This window comes from Ambystoma mexicanum, chromosome 10, assembly GCF_040938575.1.
Source record: "Ambystoma mexicanum isolate Mex_15411 chromosome 10, UKY_AmexF1_1, whole genome shotgun sequence".
Taxonomy (NCBI): Eukaryota; Metazoa; Chordata; class Amphibia; order Caudata; family Ambystomatidae; genus Ambystoma; species Ambystoma mexicanum.
In genome coordinates this window covers 670,199,984-670,219,165 of record NC_090932.1, presented here as the reverse complement: position 1 = coordinate 670,219,165, position 19,182 = coordinate 670,199,984, and the positions used below count along the sequence as shown (strand labels likewise).

At 45.2% G+C, this 19,182-nt stretch overlaps 1 protein-coding gene across 1 annotated transcript in view; it reads right to left on the bottom strand.

Moving 5' to 3' along the window:
* The window catches only part of SLC9A9 (solute carrier family 9 member A9), a 3,894,960-nt gene that overhangs the window by 833,392 nt on the left and 3,042,386 nt on the right, over positions 1–19,182 (bottom strand). Inside the window, exon 13 of the mRNA XM_069618254.1 lies at positions 6,762–6,810. Within this exon, the coding sequence (XP_069474355.1) occupies positions 6,762–6,810 (49 nt within the window). The remainder of the gene's footprint in view (positions 1–6,761; positions 6,811–19,182) is intronic.

Here is a 19,182-nt window from a genome sequence, read left to right as displayed (position 1 = left end):
CCTGTGAGGAATGAGTGATTGCAGAAATCAGTGACAGCAGGGGCAAGAGAGCCAATGTTATCCTTGATGGTCCTGGATGAGCAGGGAGAAACTTTCTTAGAAGAGGCCTTCATGGAGAGGACAACTCTGGTAACTTCTTCAGGTGTGACAGGGGTGACGGAGGAGAAGGAAGACGGAAGAGGGAGGGATGAAGGTGCATGAGTCGGGTTGTGAGGGAGAGTAGGGCTGTGAGGGTTGTTATACTCCGTTTTCCCACCCCATGAGATCCTCCCACTATGTACCATCCCCAAGGGGACTAGACAGTAGCGGCCTCACCTCCCTGGCCTCGTGGGAAGGGGCTCCCCTCGGGAAGAAGTGACAACATCTAAGGATTTGTCACAGGATGCTAATGTGAAACTGAATGGTAGACATCTCTGCAGCAAGGGCTTAGCTGTCTGATCTATCTCATAACATGTGAATATGTAACCAGATCAAATAGTCTCACCAAAGCTTAGAGGTGATCTGCTTAGCCAGCACCAAACTAAGCAGAAACAAGTATATTTTGTTTTTGCCTTGTTGCACAGTTGTGAGACAAGGACCCATATCACAGGGCACTCATAAAAGTTAGCAGATCCCAGTCTTCAATTTACAAGTATGAGTTTATTTCCACAACAAATGCTTGAATGTAGTCCAAAAAGTAGAACAACAAGGGCAGTCTTCTGAGATACTCCATCCCATAAACTAAGTTCTTGCTAGAGCTATGTAAACTCGTTGCACGTGTTGTACATATAACATTATTGAAGAGCTACGTGGCGAAAGACTCATATATGTATTATTTGAAAGCAATTCTGTTATAACTGTAGCTTGAATATAATCAATTTGGAGTTTTCCACCAAAATCAATCAAGTTTTTATATGAAGGTTTGCCTCGCGGTGTTTCGCACTCCACTGCTTTTTCAAGGCAAGTCATACGCATCCACATTGTGTTTCATGTATACTCTGTATTGAACCAGTGATTGATATGTGCTTCCGCAATGTTAAAGCTTTGGTCAATCACTCGTGGCTGCCACAGAGGCATGAGCCATACTGTATGATGCCTATGACAAGCACCATTTACTGCAGTGGGTGCATCTGACATACCATAGAGCATACCATAGAGCCAGGTTGCAGCTTTGTCCCCTCTCTGTGTCGCAAGCAGGAGCACACCAACAGACCTAAATGTAGGTTTCACACATAAGCTGCACCTAGGGTGACCAGACGTCCCGGTTTTGCCGGGGCTGTGCCAGTATTTGCTGCTTTGTCCCCCTTTCTCAAAATGATGTTCCGTTTGGAAACTGCAGGGGTCCTGTTTTTTGTAGTAGGTCTTCACAGCTGGCGCAGAATGCACAATCTCGCACAGAAGAAATGCTGCATTTTCCAATTTAAGATTGTGTTAGTTTGTGATACATTAATTATAATATGTGTTTCTTTGAACAGTAACACTTAAACCCCCTTTCTCCTCCAAACACTACTGAAGTGTATGTTACGGAGTGTAATGCATGTTTGTACGCATGCGCCAGCCTTGTTCCGGCTCGCGCGTTCGCGTTAAATAAATGGGAACCCGTAGGCGCCATTTTCACTGCCGGGACCCTGAAATGCCTAGACATGTCTGTGTATCATTCGTACAGGTGTGTGTGTGAATGGGCTGCCTGGGGCAATCACAGATACCAACATTGGCGACGAGGAAGACACTAAGTGGGGTGGGCAGAATCCTCAGAAAGGCAGTTCCGAACGATGAGGAGGTGATCCGACACGCTCACAAAGTGCCGGTTCCTACGCGGCTTACTGGCCACCATTTTACATATTTGACACAACGGTTGTGGCCCGAACCAGTGCTTGGGCGCCGGTCGAGATCATTTATAATCAATTTTTGGAAAACCCACAGCTGTCTGTGACTCAAGGACACTAAAGTGCTCTGCTGCTGTCAAACATGCTACCGCCCAGCTGCAGTCAGATCCAGGTCACAAGTGCTGTCCATGCCCACAGATGGAGGGAATCCAGCCCTGGGGTGCACATCTTCCTGAGGAGTAGACAGACTTGCGGCCTCACGCGTCAAAGTGGGGTGCTTGTGAGGTCCGACATCATGGGCGAACAGGAGGATGCTGCTGTTGCCCCAGCGCCATTGCCACGCAGACAACAAGGTACATAAGCGCCAATGCCTGAATTTGATCTATCTGGGTCCCCCCGTCCAAGCTGGGCCCCAAATGGTTATTATGGGTGAAGAAGTTGGAAATGTTTTTTAGGGCCACTGGCGGGACAGAGGATGATGCCAAGGTGGCGACCATGCTGTACTCAGCAGGATCGGAGGTGCATCGCATCTTTGAGTCCTTGAACTCGCAGGCGAAGACATATGCAGCAGTCAAGAATGCCCTACAGGACCATTTTCTACACCTAGCAAATATGGATTATGACAGGTTTGTCATGTGTGCGGAAAAACAGTCTGGCGAAGAGACATTGGACCAGTTCTGTGGTAGATTAAGACAATTGGCTAGCACATACAGGTGGGAAAATGAAGAGGACATGGTATGCAGCCAACTTATTCAAGGATGCAGCTCAGGGAAGCTGAGAAGACAGGTACTCTGCGAGAGCGACCTCACGCTGGCGCACATTTTAGACATGGGGCGAGCGTATGAACTGGCAGAGAGCAGAGGGACACATATGGACGCAGCAGTCCACCCCGGGAAGAGTGAAGAAACCTTTGCCATAGGACGCTCAGCGACCCAAAAACAGCGTTGACTCCAAAAAAGCCTGAAGGGTTTCAGAAATCTGCCCACCCGTATCCCTGTCAATATTCTGGTTACCTCTGGGACCTCCCACATGCGGGTGAGTGTCCAGCAAAGGCGAGAGTATGTGGTTATTGCGGGGTGTCAGGACACTACGCAAGAGTATGCAGGGCAGGGGTACCGCTGGCTGCATCCAGGGGCCCGGCAAGGGTCGGCAGTGGCAACCCGAGAAAATCTAAGAATGTTGCTGCAGTAGAACAGGGCTTAAAAGAACTGGACATCGTAGAAGAAGAGGAGGAAGAGGTGTTCTTCATCTCCAACATTGCATCTGGCCTAAGGAAGCGACGTCAGCCAACCTGTCTGGTCAACATCAGAGCAATGCCAACGCCGGTACTGATAGACACTGAAGCATTGCTGTGTGTCCTTGCTGCGGGGCATTATGAAGCTCTACCAGGCCCACCGGCGCTTGAGGAGACAAAAGCGAGAATATACACCTTTGGAGGAGACACGCCTCTACCACTAAAAGGGGCATTTGTATCACCAGTCACTCACGGACAAAACTCAATAAAAGCCCGATTTTTTGTCACGTTGGTAAACCCCCATTCATTGCTCAGCTGTGCGGCCTCAGAGGCGCTTGACATTGTACACTTTGCTATGTCAGTGTATCTGACAGACATTGAACACATTAGGGAGCGCTATGCAGACATTTTCAGAGACATAGGCAAGCTCAAAGGGGAACCCATACGCCTCCATATCGACAAGTCGGTGAGACCAACGGCACTGAAGCCCAGGAGGATCCCGTTCCACCCGAGGACACAAGTCGAGCATGAGCTACAAGCTCTTGTGGACATGAACATTATTGAAAGGGTTGAAGGTCCTACTCCATGGGTCTCCCCAATCGTGGTAGCGGCGAAGCCCAAGCAGCCGGGGGCTGTGCGCATATGTGTAGACATGAGGCTGCCCAACATGGCGATCCGACGGGAGCGTCACCTAACACCCATGTTGGATAACATAGTAGGTGAACTTCAGGGTGCCAGGGTATTTTCTAAACTGGACCTCCGCTCAGGATACCATGGTGCTGCACCCTAAATCCCACTATATAACGACTTTTACAACGCATGAGGGCCTGTATCAGTTCAAAAAACTAAGCTTCGGCATCTCGTCATCTGCCGAAGTCTTCCAGAACGTGATTCGGGGTGCACTCGCTGTGCTAAAAGGCGTGTTAAATTTAAGCGACGTAATTTTGGTGTTCGCTTCCTCCGAGGCAGTACATATGTAAAGACTGGAAAGAACATTGGACAGGATCAAGAACCTAGGCCTCACGTTGCACAAAGGAAAATAGAATTCTTTAAAGACCAAATCAAATTCTTTGGATTTATTTTCCATGCCGTTGGCATATCCCCTGACCCTGAGAAAGTGCGGGACATCCGAGAAGCAGGTCACTAGTTTTCTGCGGATGGTGAACTATTGTGGGCGGTTCTTCCGGGATCTGGCATCTCTGTCAGAGCTGTTGAGTGCACTCACTCGAAATGATGCCGTCTGGGAATGGTCCTCCAGAGAGCAAAAGGCGTTTGACGACATCAAGGCAGCGCTGACGGGCAGCAAAACAATGGCCTACTTTGATCCCGAGAGAGAGTCAGAAATAGTGGTGGACGCCAGCCCGGAAAGATTGGGCGCGGTGCTGCTACAGGCAGACACACAGGGACAGATGCATCCAATTTTGTACGCCAGTAAGGCTTTGACCAACACAGAAAAGCGATACTCGCAGATTGAAAGGGAGGCACGACCAACACAGAAAAGCGATACTCGCAGATTGAAAGGGAGGCACTTGCCATCCTATGGGGATGTACGCACTTCCGCCTGTACATTCTGGGAAAACCCATGGTGGTCATCACCGACCACAATCCGCTGATCCCCATCATGGCTGGTGGGTCCTCTAAACCTCCCCCTCGGATAGAGCGATGGATGCTGTCCCTGATCGAATATGGGGTAAAACTACAATACAGGCCAGGAACCAACAATCCTGCAGACTATTTGTCTCGCCACCCGGGATCAGGCCGGACACAAGAGCAGCTGGAGGTGATTGAATGTGTCAAAAAGGTCTGCCATTTCGTGGAAGCGTCAATGTCCGTGGCATTAACAGTCCAGGAGCTGGTGGACGCATCTAGAAACGACAAGGTGTTTCAAGTCATTCAAACAGCCATGGACAGCGAAACACAGAAAGGGGGTATTGGCCAACACCAGAAGAGAGATGGGTGCCCAACAAGACATGCAAGCACTGTGGCGGGTCCAGAATGATCTCTCAATGTCAGAAGAAGGACTGATGCTGAGAGGGTGACAGATTGTCATACCTCGCGCACTGGTGGCAAAAGTGTTGGACCTAGTCCACAAGGGACACCAGGGCATGGCGAAAACAAAGGCGCGCTTACACAGGCCACGGTATGGTTCCCGAACCTAGACGGTCGGGTGGATGAATATGTGCGTCAGTACCTACCAGTGGTCCCGATACCCTGAAATTGAGCGGGTGGAATCAACAACCTGCAACCATACCATACTGGCCCTGGAGAAAATGTTTGCCACCCATGGATTTCCATATGAGCTATTCTCGGACAATGGCCCGCCATTTCAAGGCCAGCAATTCGCCAAATATATGGACGACCGGGGTATACGACATCGAAAAGTGACTTCCCTCTGGCCGAGGGCCAATGGTGAGGCCGAAAGGTTCATGCGTACGTTGAACAAAGTGTTCTGGATATCGCTGAATGGAGGAGGTGAGCTACGTAGTAACTTATTTGAATTCCTACGGGAGTATAGGGCAACTCCACATCAGTCCACCGGAGTAGCACCTGCGGAGGCACTGTTTAAGCGTTGCCCGAGAGGTCTCATACCTGAGGTGGAGGGAAGAGACCCAGGAACAATTGACAATGACCGAGTCCGAGAGGAGCGGCAGGCGCCGAACGCGAGGGAGAGCAGCCAGAGAAATCTACAAAAAACTATCATTTCGGTAGGAAACACGGTGCTGGTGCCAAACCGCCATCCAGAGGGGAAGATGTCCCTTACATACGAACCGCAGCCCATGGATGTAACCCATGTCAAGGGATCCATGATAACCGCGGCTGATGGACGTGGAACTGTGTCGTATTTCAAAAAAATTGAGGCCCGTCCATCTGAGGGAGGCCACGGGGGCAACGAGCCAGAGGAAACAAGCACCAGCCCAAAAAACGAAGACGACGATGCTGGAGGGGACCCTCCACCAGTGGACTCTCCACGTCTGGCCCAGGACGCCACCCTGAGGTACCCGAGCAGGGAGGCGAGGAGGTGTCCAGCCCGATTCCAGGACTTTATAATGGACACCGATTCCTGAGCAACAGGGGTGGTGATATTTGACCCATGTTGTGGTGTTGCAATATGTTGTGTTGTTATTCTGTTTTTTCTTTTAAAGAAAAGGAGGAATGTTACGGAGCGTAATGCATGTTTGTACGCATGCACGAGCCTCGTTACGGCTTTTCAAGAGTTAGTCCTATTTTTATATTCGTTGACCTGTCCCGGTTTTTTACTTTTTGAATCTGGTCACCCTAGCTGCGCCATTCTCAAACGTTACGGAAGGGCTAGTCCTTGGGCTGCTAGGGCCTGTGCCTCAGACACTGCAGCTGCATTCGCGTTTATCTTAAGCTTTGTGAGACATGGGGGTGAAATATGTGTGCAGTTTGTGATGCTTAACGCACTCCTCTAAAAGGCAATGTCCCTTTCAGCAGTGCATGTCATGTAGGCGTAGCCGCAGCTACAAATCACGATTGCTTTAAATTGCAAAAAGTAAATGCACGTCTTCTTAAAGTGAATGCTTCAGTGGGTGGTGAATGCGGGTTAATGTCTTCTCATGAAAGCGATCTCTCGCGCTCGGCTTTTGGTAAGGAACATAAATCGTGCTTGTCTAAAGCATTTACATTGAAAGTGGCTATCTGTCAAACAAAGCAGTTCAGTCATCAGAGTGTGCAGTCCTGAAATGTAAAGGGTACACTACCTGATTTGCAGGGTCTCCTTTCAGATCCTCATCCGGGTCAACTCCCACCCTGTTGAAAATAGAAGGGAGAAATGAGAGTCCATTTTCTGATAGCGCTGCAATGGCAACACTATTTGCAAACGTGTCACAGGAGATCGACAGGGGCACATGGCATACAAAACACCATCTGTGGTAAATTACTGTTCTGTTGATATTTTTTTTTTCATGCTTTTTTAAAAGGCGCCAACCATGAGTACAGTCGCTTCATAGCATCTGCAAAGTAGAGAGAAAAGGCGGAGGAATCCGATCTTCACGGGCAAGGTTTGTAAACAGGGGTGGACTGGCCTATAGGGAACTCTGGAGATTTCCCGTGAGGATTCTGCAGCCTGTGCTTATTTTGTGTGGTATTTCCACATTTTCCCATAGGAAAAGTATTGGGCTGGCTAAAAATGTGTACTTTGGGGCCACTTTGAAAATTATTTCCAGGGCCTCTTTTGGTTCCAGTCCACCCCTGTTTGTAAATATTCAGGGAAAGGATTAAGGAGAAGAGAATTGACATGACGTGCATAACAATGGTAAGTGTGGACAACAGAGCAAGTGGTTAAACTGATGGGGAAGGAACATAGACAACGTGTGATTGAAGGAGGCTGGGCAATCATGAGCCTCAATCTAGGAGTCCAGGTCAAACAACGTCCTGAATGGTCAGGGTTTCAGCCTCTTGGGAAGTGCAGATGGTTCTCTATGGCTCGGATAGGTCCTCGTAGCAAATCCCAAAGGGAGGCTGTAGCAGTAGCGAGAGATCTGCCACCCTGCTTTTTAGTTTTGGCTATTAGGTGGGCCTAAAAGGCCACCTGTAAGCTAAAACTATTGCATTAGAGTACAGCTACAGAGACATGGCATATGATGAGGGAACCAAACATGTAGGTGGCATTTGGTTATTTACCCACCCATTAACTGCCCATAGCCATGCTAATCCCTATGGGTATCCGCTCCCACTTCCTGCCACTCTCTGCCAAAAAACACATCCTCTTGGGATCTCTTTATGCTAGGTTTATTGAGCCTTAACATCAAACGTTGTGCTCGAAGTGCCTGCCAATGGTATTCCAAAGCAGCCTTCTGAGAGTTATTGACTTAATTGGAGCTGTAAACGTGCTGCTGGTGTAATACAAATGCCCACAGCCACTTGATTTATAAGCAGTATGCATGTCCATCACTAAAGTCCTGTTAAAACAAGCATTGGCAAAGCCACCAGTTTTGGCTTACGTATAAGTATTAAGTATTTGCCAGGCACTGCTATTTTATGCCCAGGTAACCAAACCATTTTGCAGCTGCTACCATCGATGGCCAGTTATGATATATGATATGGTATGATGTGGCATTTATAACACACCTGTACACAAGTGTTTCTAGGTGCAACAAGACAAGGAGGGGGAAACAAGGGAGGACAAAGTAACGATCTTACTAGGCCTTGTGTCATTCAGATTGGTCAATTGTGGGGAAGAGGGAAGGGCAGAAGTGGCAGGGGGAGGGGAAGGAGGAAGTGCAGTGAACTCACAAGTGCAGCCAGCGGGTGGCTGATAAGTGCAGAGAGAAGTGACTGTAGGGTTGCAGATACAGATCCTTAAGTGCAGGGGAGCCCAGAGGCAGTGCTAGGGCAAATGGACATGCAGGATCCTGGGTCCGAGTTCAGAGGGTGACCAGGTGACCAGTGCGCAGAGCAGTCAGGTGTATCAGCAGGGGAGAGGAAGAGAGAAAGCGGAAGCGAAAAGGAAGGTCTTGAGTTGCTTCTGGAATCTGAGGTGGTTCTGCTCAAGTTTCAGAGAGGCAGGGAGGCTGTTCCAGAGGGAGGCCCCAGCCGAAGAGTTAGATCTGCACCCAGCTCTCTGCTTGAAGAAGCATCTGACCCTAAGAGAGTTGGAGGTGGATGAGCAAAGAGCTCAAGAAGGTAGATGTTTTGGAAGAGAAAGTTGGAGGTAGAGTGGTCCCAGGCTCCGGAAAGCCTTATGGACAATGCAGAGAGTCTTGAAGTTGATCCTTGCAGCCACAGGGCGCCAGTGAAGAGATTTTAGAGCTGGAGAGATACAATCCCTGGGCTTGAGGCCAAGGACAAGTCTCGCAGTCCTGTTCTGGATAAGTTGTAAAGGTTGAAGAGTAGAGGCCGGAAGAATTATAAATAGGCTGTTGCAATAGTCCAGCCTAGGGAGGACCAGAGCTCTGGAGACAGTGAGCTTCTGTGGAAAGTGAGAAATAGAATAATACCTCTGAGGAGGTGAAACCGATAGTTTGACTTCTTAGAGACATCAGAGATGTGAGGAGAGAAGAAGAGGGTGGAGTCGAAGATGACACCAAGTTTCTCAGCCTCACAGGAAGGAGCAAGAAAAGGGCCCAGAGTGGGTGGCCATAGAGAGAGAGGAAAGGAGGGAGCTGGTGTCCCACTGAGGAATATCTCAGACTTACTGGCATTAAGGCAGAGATCATTGGCGGCACACCATTCCTGAATTGTGGCCAGACAGTCTGGTATGAGAGAAGGAGCAGAGGTGGCTGAGGGGAGCCCGAACGAGAGCAGAGTGTCATCCGCATAACGTTGAAAATTGGAGCAGAAAGTAGCAATGCATTCGGCAAGAGGTGCCAGGTAGTGGTTGAAGAGCCAGGGAGAGAGGTTAGACCCCTGGGGAACACCACAAGTAGAGAGAGAGAGCTAGAAGAGAGGAAAGACCCCAGTTGTACCTGAGAGGGTCGGTCGGTGAGAAAGGAAGTGAACCAGGCCAGGGCCTCATCAGTAATACCAATGTAGTCCCAGATACAATTAAGCAGGATGGCATGGTTGACTGTGTCAAAAACAGAGGATGGATCAAGGAGAATGAGGACAGAAGGGAGATTAGAGTCCAGATTGGAGAGCAAGTCTTCACAGGTATTTAGGAGAGCGTTTTCTGTGCTTCTGTCAGCTCTGAAGCCAGACTGGTGATCATGGAGGCAACCAACAGATTCTGTATGTAGATTAAGCTGGGAGATGGCCAGCTTTTCCAAGAGTTTGCCCGGGAAAGGAGTGATGGAGATTGGGCGATAGTGGAAGAGGAAGGATCGGCCGAGGGCTTCTTTAGAACACTTTGGTAGTGCCTGGCAAATGCCTTTCCCGTGCCTACAAAAAAACTCTCCTTTGTTGTCACTTGAGCTACCCAGGGAAGACGCTTTGCATTTCTTCCATATTGTGCTCTATTTTATTCACATAGAGGCATTACAAAAATGCATTGCATTGGTATAGGTATATATTGAAAAGCGTTGTGTTTTGCATCCAAGTATATGTAAGAAAGCCGCTAACCACCTCATACTCAACCAATGTCATACACCACAAGCTGACCAACCACGCCGTCACACACAGCTATAGAAAACCCTGCCTCAGCCCGAACCCTCCAAAACTCTGCCCCTCTTGAATCAATCTTACAATCGTCACCAACTAGCGAAAACAACCTGACAAATCAAACAACGGAGGCTTCCCATCTGGAAACAAAGTGCCACTGTTGTGCAAATCACTACTCACCTAGAAAACCCTCTGGCACAGATGCCAGTGGCTCCTGGTTCTACACGCATCAACAGCTAAGCACAAGGCCCAGCCATTCCCCTCTCATTCCCCAATGAACCACCCTCCCACCCACTTTCCCTTTCAAATCCACAAAGGTCCCTGGAGATCCTGCAAATGACAGTGGTACACGGTATAAATCCCAAAAACAATAAATCAGAAACTGCTCCTTGTTTGCATCTTGTATGGCCATAAAGATCTGTGTGCACCCTTAACTTGATTTAGGGCTACTTTGATGATGGGGCTTTCATGTGAGAGTTGGGGGTGACCACTGACATTGAAGCATTTCACCTGGTTAAATTATTACCTTGGGGTGATTGACAATCTTCCTAGTCAATGCCCTTTGCATGCCACTTGGGTTGCTTGCTGTGGGCTTTTTAACAATGGTAGGCATATTTCTTCTATGGAAGAAAAAAGCATACAGGAGTATGTAGTATCTTGGCTAGAAGCCGGTACTGATGAAGGTTGACTATCATTATCCCAAAATAAAAATATTAGTTTACAATGAAGAGGGTAAAAAGCAGCATGTGATGAAAATACTTATGGAGCTCGGGGGGGGGGGGGGAGGAATATTTAATGAAGGAAAGATTTGGGGAAAGAGGGGAATTACGTGGACACAGTACAAAAGCAATTAGGCTAACAACAAGCTAACTTGACCCTTTGTGATTACCGAGAATTGTACTCTTCTGCACTAATTACCGTATCATTTATGTAACGTTGCAACTAATGCAACTCACGCCATTTGTTGTCTGTCAAGAAAAGCGCCTAGATGCCCTCGGGCTTGGAGCGCTATAAAATTGGCCAAATAAATAAATAATTAGGGAGGGGAACAGTAGGACGAAGAGGTCTGGGATGGGTGCTATTGGATGGCGGGATTGGTTATCAAAGGTGGCAAGATGTTTGGAGTGTGGCACCAGATGCATACTAAATTGTACTTACTTTGGGGCATGAAAAAGTTTGTGAGGGATTGAAATTAAGATCAGAGGAGCAGGGGCCAAAAACACCGGCTGGGTATCGGGCATCACCCCGTCAGCAGGTGCGACCTCTGGGGAAGAAGGAGCTGGTACATAGCATCCAGCAAAACTAACCTCCACATGAGATGCAGAGTACAACCAGTCCCCCTTGTTCTTTATATGGGTACCAGAGATTGGCTAATGTACCTTCATGCAAGTTCCTGAATACAGAGAGTGGAAGACAGGTAGGCATAATTGCTTGGCACCAATATAGGTGTGGAGGGTCAAAGGTAGCTCCTGGCAACAGTTTCCCTCCAGCTAAACAGGCTCTTCTAAGTAAGAGGAACAGGGAGAAAGAAAACAGCAAGGACATGATTTGAGGGCACCATGTCAAGGCAGGCAACAAAGGAATGGCAAGTCGTCAGTTGCTGAAAGCAGACTGAGGAGAATGCGGAGGATGGGTGCATACGAGGGCCCAGGTTGGGAAGGGGGTGCCAGGGAAATATATTTCTTCACAAGGATATCATTATCCTTTCCCTGCGCTACTCTAAATTCTTTAATACACAGTTATGAACCCACCAATGGTATGTATTTTGCCAACCTCTGAAGCCTGAAAAGTAGATCCACTCAGGTTTGACATGTGGCCAGATCTGCAGATGGACTGGCCTGCTGTTAAATCTCAGTTACCAGTTTAATGGTATCCACTACAGAGTGCAATTTGCTTTCTGACTTTGAGAACATTCAGACATAGCCGGTGAGATAGCTATAACTGGTAAGATAGCTCAGGGGGTTGAGCGCTTGCTGCTGTGAAGAGTGTGTGGTCTGCAGGTTGCAGGTTCTAATCACACCAAGGCCAACTCAACCTTTCATCCTTCTGAGGTTGACAAATGAGTACCAACAAAGGTTGGGTGATATTATATGTATATGTGTTCTATATAAAGCGTTTAAGCGTAAGTGCTATATGATATAATTTGGCCTTGGACATCTGCTTGCATTCACAGTAATTTGGTAATATGGGCCTATACACACAGATATTAACTATACATATGGTGATCCATTTTTGTATGAAATGTATATCACATTACAGTGATATTGTAACCATATTTTTCGTTGTGTACTTAGGAACAATGCTATGTGTTGCCACTTCCTGTTTTGTCAAGGTGTGAAAGGTCGTGTTCCATCGCTTCCCGTGGTGTCACTTTGGGGTGGGGTCAAATTACATCACTTCCTGTGATGTCATCAGAGATCAAGGGTCGTGTGATGTCACTTCCGCTACCCCTGGCACTTTGGTGAAATGACGTCCCTGCATTATAGATGTAAAAACGCTATTCTTCTGGAGTTCATATTTTTTATCTCCAAACAAAAACAGTATAGTCAAAACAGATATGCCATTGAATTCTGCATACTTAATCTAACATTGATATCTATACAACAGTCTCAACAGAATATTCCATCATAAGCAAAAATCATGAAGAGGAAAAAAAAAAGAACCGTAATATAACAATGTCCCATCGAATGACTTTCAAATGAGGTACATATGTGAAACAACTATGCAACACAATAATACTGTTAATACAATGGGGCTTCATATGAACAGGATATAGTTTACACTGCAAGTAATTAAAGAGACAGTTAGCCGGAGGTGTCTAAAAACAGGCCCAAAGGTCATTGAATCTATCTGGTTCCGCTCTACGCTTCAGAATAGCTTTTTCAAACGTTGATATAGTTAGTAATTTTTCAACCCACTCGTCAATATTGAAGATGTTGGTGGACTTCCAAGCATGCAAGATCACTCTTTTTGTAAGCGTACATCCTCTTTACACCAATATCTTCTTTGGAAATGATAGGAGGGAGTGACGTCACCCAGAATCAGAAGTGTGGCGCTTCTTGAGATCAAACATTGTTTGAGATCAAACATTGGAGCACCAAGCCCATCCACATACATATCTCATGCCAGCAAGCTTTAGTCTTCATACAAAACCACAATAAGTGACTTAGAGTATCCACTGATTGGTTGCACTTCCAACATCTGTCGTCATTCAAGAGTCCTCTTCTAAACAGTCTATCGGGCGACCAATATGTTCTGAAGAGCATTTTTGTTTGCATAGCTCCAAGTCCCCAGTCCATGTTCGAGAACCGGATGCTGTTGCAACAACTCTGCCAGCATTCAGGACTAACTTCCTTGCCCAATTCCGCAGTACAGACAGCTACAAGTTCAGGGACTCCCCTTATTTTAAATGCAAGGATATTGTATACAGTGGCAGCCGGGTGATTTTCTCAGGCACACAAGTACCAGGATGTCCAGAATAATAATTTCCCTTGTTCGGTTATGGATGGATTCAACCAGATTGATACTATTCTTATGTGGTCTTTTTGACAGGTAGAATTTTGGAAATAAGATGTTTACAGAAATGTATGTCTAGGGATTTCAGTTTCAGGGAATTGAATAAAAAAAAGAAATTCGATTTAATGACATATATGCTTGCAGGGAGTTGTACCTCCCTCTACAAACGTATGGAAGGAGAGCGAGCGGTGGCGGACAATTACCACATTTGCCTACTGCTGTGCAACAGAAGGGGCCTGGATGAATGACTCAGCAAAATAACAGGCAAACGTTTACAGTTCCCCCAGATGTAAAACTTCAATCTAACTGCAGCTGCAAAGACGTTGTAAATCAAAGTTAAATTGAAAAGACTCCCTTTTTTTAAATCAACCATCCCAGAGTGCACCGCTGTTCGATGAAATATCCTCCAGGTACACTTATTTCATGTTTTTGAAATGTTTGATCTACAGGGTGTTTGAGAGAGAAGCCAAAAATGAATAGCTATACATAGAAGGGTGCTCTTTTATCTCTCAGAAACCAGCAGGCACTGCAGAAGATGTTTGTTGATTAACAGCCAGTCAAGCTTTTCATTTTTCTCATATAATGAAATAGAGTACAGTTGCGTCTGTGATTGAAGGTTCCGCCTCAGGCTTCTGTTGGCCTTGGTTGATGCGCACAACATCAACGTGTCTGCCAAGAGAGAATCATGGAAACAGCACAGTTTTTAAGCTTGTTGCGAAAGCCCGCCATATTGGGAGATTTAGAGCAGGAGACCGCTCTGCACAGACTATGGACACACGCCCCTTTAAATGAGATGGGCCTGCTCTGGATGGCCGTTCTCCCGGGCAGGAGTAAATCAGTTGTGCACTTGAGCTCGTTGGATAAGACTGCCACTTGAGATTGATTGCATTGGCCTTGGCTATGATGTGACTTATATTGGTAGAGCTTAAGGGCAGCATCTCATGTGTTGTTAAATAACGGTGGTAGCATTCCAATACTAGGATTTATGCCCCACTGCATTTCAATGGCCTCCAGGGGGCAAGATTACAGAAACTTTGCAACTGTGTTAAGTGCAATTTTGCACAGTATTAGCACTAGTGCAACATTTGCCCTGGGGCAAACCCCTATCCGTTCAATGCATTGTTGCACCAGGCCAAAGGTATGCCCTAGACCCAATACAAAATCTGGACTAGCACCAGGTCACACTTGACGCTGGTGGAAAAATGCATTAAAAGAATAGGTTTTTGTCCAAGGGCAAACTTTCCACTAAGACTAATATCATGCAAAATTGCACCCTTATTTCCGGGCCGCCGCACTCATTATGAGTCCCAAGAGTAAGGTACCATGAAGAAGCCCTGTTCCCCCTGGTCTACTTTCTGTGACCATGTTGTCTCTGAGTCCCCTTTTGCACCTTTTCTTGAAAAGACATATTATTTGAACACTGATATTGCTGCAATTTCTTGTTTGACCCACCTGTCCAAGTATGCAAACTGCTATTCTCTAAAAGATCTGCTTTCTCTGTGTTCTTTCTTCAAGGGTGGGGATTTGCTTTTATTTCAAGTTAATTATTACATTCTTGATTTTTTAATTAAAGTATATATATATATTACACAGCCACGGTAGTGGCTGTGTAGTTATGGTTAAGTTGCTAATCCCATAGGAAGAGCACTTTTTGAGTGGCTTATAACTTCACTCTCCCTGGACGAATCCTCACCAAACTTTGCAAAAATAGTATATGGCCCACTCTGAAATTTTCTGTAAAGTTTGGTGAGGTTTGGTCCAGGGGGGGGGGGCAAGGTTATAAGGGGAGTGCCATAATTTCTTTTTTTCCCCATAGAGTGAATGGGGAAAAAACTGTGCGCACACCTACAGCCCAAACCGCTAGACGGATTTTCACCAAATGTGCGGCAGGAACTGCGACTTGGTCCCGAAAGCGTGCTTTTGTAAATTTGGTGAAAATCCGTCCAGTAGTTTTTTTTAAAACAATCAAAAAGTAGGTCTAAAAAAAATTTGTGATATCTATGTCCGCTCCGCGGACATACTTCCCTGTTCCCTCCGCGGGCAGGACACCGATTGGCTAATTGGCTTGCGTCATGTCCACGGACACACCACGTGTCCGCCGATTGGCTGGAGTGAGGTGTGATATGTATCAGATTGTTCCGATGCGCCCGCCATCTTGGATCCGCCGACAGCGCGGCAGCGAACAGAGGCGTAATGCAGTTTTGGGGAGTGTTTTCGTGTGCAAGAGTGCTTGGGGAGGTTTGGGGAGTAAGATGGGTCAAATACTGTATTTGTTCATGTGGCAGGTGCTACTGATGTATTCGCCATGCCCGCGCTGTCCGGGATGTTCGTAATTAGTGAAAATGAGGGGTGTCCTAAGGATAGTTTTCCCGTCCGTGCTGTCCGCAGGCAAGTTGAAACTGTTCTAAACACACGCGCTGTGTCAACGGACATAAAAATGTACTATATGCTGCAGTTACAATGTTTGATTGTATGGGTGTGATATGCTGCGGTGGTTGTGGGCAGGGCCTAGAGTCTTAGGTGCGTGGCCTAAGGCCACGCACCCAAGACCGAAGTTATAAGTACTGAAGTTATAAGCCACCATGCGTGTGATATGATGTGGTGGTTTAGTGTGTGATATGCTGCGGTGGTTGTGGCCAGGGCCTAGAGTCTTGGATGCATGGCCACAGGCCGTAGGCCATACACCCAAGACTCTAGGCCTGGCCACAACCACCGCAGCATATCACACCCATAGATAACGCCCATAGAATCAAATTTCTATCAAATGTTTGCAAATGTACAGTTTCTGTACTGTTTGATTTGTATAGTTTGTATGTGAAGTTTTGGCGACGTCATGTCATTAAGATTGTAGAGTTTGGTAACAAGCACTGTAGTATAACATATCAATGGAAGTGAACATTTAGTATTGTGGTGTATGGTTAGATGTTTGCTTCAATGGTTCTGTTATGCAGCAGTATTCATGCGTTCTCTTAGAATATACTTACTGTTTGATTTTTTGAGATTGGATATATTTTTTTCATGAGTTGGGTAACTGGAGCACATATTCTTTTTCAATTTCTGTGATAAAAGAAAAGAGCATGTTAGTGTATGTATTTTATAAAGACTTATTACATTGCATAATAGACATTTCAGTTTTTTTTTACCCTCAAATTTAGTACTTTACAAACCAGTGTACTGTGCAATTTGCTCAGTTTCTGTGTTTGTTTTTCAAATCATTGCGTCCGTGGGAAAGAAAATACATGTCAGATTAAAAAAAAACTTTTTTTGTTATGCTACAGTCAATTTGTTTGTTTTCAGTGTTCACTTGTTGTTTCTGGCTAATGTTCTATCTGTTGGCTTGTTGCAGGTTTTTGGAGAAGTTGTATACCTGTTGGCGTATTCTAACTGTTTATTTCTTGTTATAATTTAGTGATATTGATTTATCTGTTTGGTTGTTATAGAATCTTGGGGCAGTTAGATACCTGTTGGCATATTCTAACAGTTTATAGTTTTTTAATTGAAGTTTTGTTAATGTTTAAGTACAGATTAGTTATTAAATTTTGGTTTTAAGAAGATTAAATAAGTGTTTGTAAGATTTGCTGGTAATCTCTGCTTTAGAGTAATGGTACTATCAAACCATCCACATTTCTTTTTTATATATGCAGTGTAGTGACCTCCATTGGTTGTGGCGCCTGCGTGGTAGATTATACCTATTGTTGTGAAGGTTTTCTTACAAAGTGATACTTGATCATGTGTGAATTCAGTCAACTTGCAGTTGTTTTTGGTACCATCTGCATTGTAACGTAGAAGCATTAGTATCACGTATTTACTATGTGTTTGTATTAGACAGGTGGAGCGATTATCTGAATTGCACTTAGTACATAATCTACCATGGTTTGAATTTTGTACAAGTTGATGAATGGAACGGATTCACAATTAGGTGCGATACATACACAAAGCGCTCATTATGGATTTGTTCCTGTGTCACATTGTTGCAGAGAGTGCATGTATGTTTCCAGATGTATGAAATCTGGAAGATTTCATTTATAGGTATGTTTTTGTTTTCCAGTACTTGTAGTAAGTAGATTAGAAATTCTTGTGGATCTTCTTGTGAATTTATAGTGAATTTCCCCATTCCAGCACAGTAGTCCAATTCTTGTCTTATTCCATGAACACTTTACGTGTTGTCAGGATTGTTTGTTGCGTTTCTATGAAGTACTAAAATTTGCAAACAGAATTAGTCTGTACTGTGTAAGTAAATGTTGTCAACAATTGGTGGCAATTGAAATAGAATATTCATTGCTACATTTGCGTAGCAATTTACACCAGTTCTATTTGAAAATTTGAATGGACCAGATAGTTCTGTGTCCAAGTCATTTTTTCGGAGTGTGTGTTGCTTCTTTGGAGAAGTACCCGAGTTACTTTGAGTAATAGGTAGTTCTTTGGTTGTGGTGATTGATGAAGTATTAGCTTCTTTTACTCTCTTTGGAGGATTTGCAGTCAGATCCTGTTGCATTTCTGTTTGAATTAGTTTTCTTTTACGTTTTCCTTTTTGTGGAACAGGATATGTTTTCAGATGGGGTGTATAGTGAACATAGTCTATTGTATTCTAAAATACAAGGAATATCAGCGTTTACTTTACTTGCATCAAAGTTGATTAGAAAAAGACCGTCAAGTGTACGTAAGCGTGAATGTGCTACGTAGCTCATGCCTTCTTTAAAGACTGTGTTACCAATATCCATCAATGCTTTGTCTAGGGTAAGACCTTGTGATTTATGAATGGTGACTGCGTATGCTAAAGTTAGAGAAAATTGTTCTCTGCGTACATACATGTCTTTGAAGAGAAGGAATCAAGCTGTTGAGCGCCCTATCCTTTTTACTTCTGAAAGTTTGTCAAAGAGAATATTGACAAACTGAATGTTGTTGTCACATGGGTAAGTTTGAAAGCCAACAACTGTAGCCAGTGCTCCATTAACTAGTCCTTGCTCCACGTCAAGGTTGCGTTTAAGCATTACTCTGCAGTTTAAGGATAATTTTATTATTTTCTCCAAACCAGCTGTGTTGGAGATAAAATTTTCTAAGGTATTTAGTCTTGTTGTGGCTTGTTGACACATGGGTAGTGTCATACTATGTACGTCCAGTTTGTCTGTGGAGCAAATTTCAATTATTGGTTGCATTTCATTTTTCAACATTGTTTCATTGAATTTGGAACCGCTTGCAAGATTTGGCATTAAGGACATACAATTGACATTTTTGTGCGCTAATTGTTCCATAACATCTGTAGCACATGAGTTATGGCCATAAAGTGCATGGATGTGCCGGGTTTTTAATATTGATTGTGCTTCTTGAGATAGTACACCAACTCTAATACTTTTTAAAATGTTGGCATAAGTGAGGTCTGCAGATTGGCGCATGTTTTCTGTTCATTCTCTGTATTGGAAATGTTGCCAAAGGTTGACATTTCCTATGCTGCCAACAGTTTTACGGCAGAGTTTGTGTCCTGAGGTTTTAAAAATAGGTTCACCTTTCACTGGTGTGAATTGAAGAAGATCTCCGAAAACAATAATGTGTTTTCCTCCAAAGAGCTCT